Below are 2982 nucleotides of genomic sequence, written 5' to 3' on the forward strand. Positions count from 1 at the left end.
AGTGAGGGGGTTAAATTCCTTAAGGACACACAGTGAATTCTGTGGTCTCGGATATTTCTTAATTTCTGCAATTTTTCCAACTTTACATAGTTTCTGTTTTCGTTTTCTACTTACTGGTTTTTCCAGTTTCTGGTTGTGGTTTTCTATAGTTCTGAACACGAAGGATCAACAAAGACTAAGTTTCTTCACTGTAATTTAAACACACTTTGATAGTATTTGACTCTTAGAAAGAGACTCTCTGCACTTGCTTTTCTTCCAGAATGCCAAACACAACGAAGGAAAAAAAAATTATTTTTTAATAAACAATATGTCCAAGGATTCCACTGAACGAATAGGACTATTTTCCAATTTTACGGTAACGGTCTCTCATTATAAAGTAGTTCAAAAACTATATTTAATTCCCAACTAAACATGAAGAAACAGTAAACTATTTTCTTGTTACACACTAATACAGAAGGAAAAAAAACACATACGACATACATCAGTCAGTAATATTACAATAAGGTGGACCATTTGGATCTTCTTTAGCACTTTTGCCCCTGTCAATATTATTTTTTTAAAATCATTTCTCAACCCTAATATCATCTGAGGGTGGAGATGGTGGATTGATGAAGTTGCTTTCCATTGATGGTAGGTCCCTTAATGGTGGCTTGAGGATGTTTGTCACAGCATCAACACCTCTCATTTCAATGGCCGCCTCGTCGAAAACCAAAGCAGCTTCTTCAGCAGTATCGAATGTTCCTAACCATCGGACTTTCTTTCGTGTCTCCCGAATCTCTGCCACCCACTTGCACCATTTTCGTTGCCTGACCCCTTTGTACTTCTTCACATCTCCTTCCGGCAGCTTAATCTCTTTCTTCTCTTTGGACTTTTACATCGAGATTGCCTTGGTCTTTTCGCTCTCAGCGATTATTTCTTTTTTCACACGCCTTTTCATGTCTCTTTGACTTCTTTCCTTTAGCTTTCTCCCCCTCAACATTAGACGAGCTTGCGACACCGCGGCTCGGCACGTGAATTCGTGCAGGAAGCACCAGGACACTGGAACTTTGTCTGACTTGATTGGTCAATTTTCTAGTTGCATCATTTTTGAGGGCTTTTTGGAGGCCATGGCTTTAGGAAAAGAGAAAACAACAAATAACGTTAATAAGTGCGTTAACTTCATTTATAATCAGAAATTCTTTCGTTGTTTTTATACTTAAAAATTATTCATCAAACATTTTATCAAAAGAACTAGGTAATTGTACTCTAAATCTTCATAAGCTTGTTGAAGGAAATGTAGACGACAAACACATATATAAACGAACAAATTAAAAATAAAATTGTCGGCTCCAGGAATAACGCAATGTATCTGCCCGCGCATATCTGTCCGTACGTATCATATTTATTTGTACGTATCATAGTTGTCGCTATTGGCTCTGAATCATAACATAAGTATCCTTAAAAATATATATTTATGTTAAGTTCTGCATCAATCTTCACACAACAACTCACTTAAAATCCTAGATTTGCTTCTGTCCCTAGTGTTTTTAAATAGAAAAATTCCATACATGGAAGAATTCACAAATCCATCAAAGAATTTAAGTTAGTTCAAGAGTAAAGACAGCTGCAAACCTCAAATACCTAAAGCAGCAGAATCTAGACATTATTATAAGCTTAAAAGGTGCGTCTAAAACACACAAACTTCTGACTCTTTTTTGAGAAGTGTGATAGATTTCTGACTTTTTCTCTGTGCAGCTTTGTTAATACCGAAGTAAAGTTGTCTTGAGTATATATTGAGAAGGTTGTGTAGTACAGGTGTTACATCAACACATGCATGGCATGTAAAGAAGTACAAAGGGTTAGACAACAAAAATGGGGCAAGTAAGTGGCCGAGATTTGTGACACAAGAAAGAAAAAAAACTCGAATCAGGTTAGGAACATTTGACACCGCTGAAGAAGCTGCTATGACTTATGATAGGGCGGCCATTAAGATGAGAGATGTCGATGCTGTGACAAATATCCTCAAGCCACCACCAATAGAAATCAACTTCATCAACCCACCACCAAAGAATGTCAATTTCATGAATCTACCATCTTCATCCTTAGATGATGCTAGAGTTTAAGAAATGATTTGCTATTTTATTGTACCTTAGTCGAACTCTAATTAAAGCTAGCTAACCCCCAACTATTGGGATTTTTTTTTTTTTTTAAATGTGATATATGAAATGTTTGCCAGACTATTGTGGACAAATAAATCAAACTTCTATCTTTATCCATCTCTATTCTTAAGCAATCATTTTCCTTCAAGTTTTTAAATAGGGGTTCGGTAATGCTTTTAAGTAACTAGTATCTGGGAACGTGCGTTGCACGTTTAGCACAAGATATATATTACAAAGTTTGTATCGTAAATGAAAAAAATTAAATGGTACGCATATTTCCAAACTTTAATCTCTTTAATCACAATTCTTCAAATATTTGTCAAATAAGAGAAATTCAAAATTAAATCTTCTTATCTTTTGCTTCGTGCTCATTTCATCCACATTGATGATTTTGTCAAGTCATCATAATCCGTTGTAAATCTGAGTTTTTCTTGAAGTGTATATATATATAGGAAAGAAGGAAAAAAATCAAGTAAACATAAATGTCTTCTTGAGTATTTCTTATCCGACTTCTATTTGCGCATTTCTGAAAAGATAAATTTAGTACTCTGCTCACGTGTTTCTCTGTTGAAACCGCAGATCTAGAGTCTCTCACAAACATTTTGCCCTTTTTCTCCTAGTGTTTAAGAGTCTAATTTAATTTAGAAAGCTCTTTTAATTTTCAACTTTCTCTACATGCAAAATGAGGATAATAAGAAACCTAAGGAGGAGGACATTCCGCATAGCAGAGTGTTAAGGCATTACCGTCCAAAGCATAATAAGAGTTGTAAAAAATAAAGGAGAATGAACAATAAATAATAATGGATAGACTGCAATTTAAATCTGTTAACTATGGAAAATTATA

General features: G+C 34.8%; 1 protein-coding gene across 1 annotated transcript; it reads right to left on the reverse strand.

The window, feature by feature from the left end:
• Positions 1-562: 562 nt before the first annotated feature.
• Positions 563-2739, reverse strand: LOC132057637 (ethylene-responsive transcription factor CRF1-like). The gene is made up of 2 exons (XM_059450262.1): positions 2686-2739; positions 563-868 (listed from the first exon to the last, which is right to left on the reverse strand). The coding sequence occupies exons 1-2, from the start codon at positions 2737-2739 to the stop codon at positions 563-565; spliced, it is 360 nt and encodes a 119-aa protein (XP_059306245.1).
• Between the last annotated feature and the right edge of the window lie 243 nt (positions 2740-2982).

Source organism: Lycium ferocissimum, chromosome 5 (assembly GCF_029784015.1).
Source record: "Lycium ferocissimum isolate CSIRO_LF1 chromosome 5, AGI_CSIRO_Lferr_CH_V1, whole genome shotgun sequence".
NCBI lineage: Eukaryota > Viridiplantae > Streptophyta > Magnoliopsida > Solanales > Solanaceae > Lycium > Lycium ferocissimum.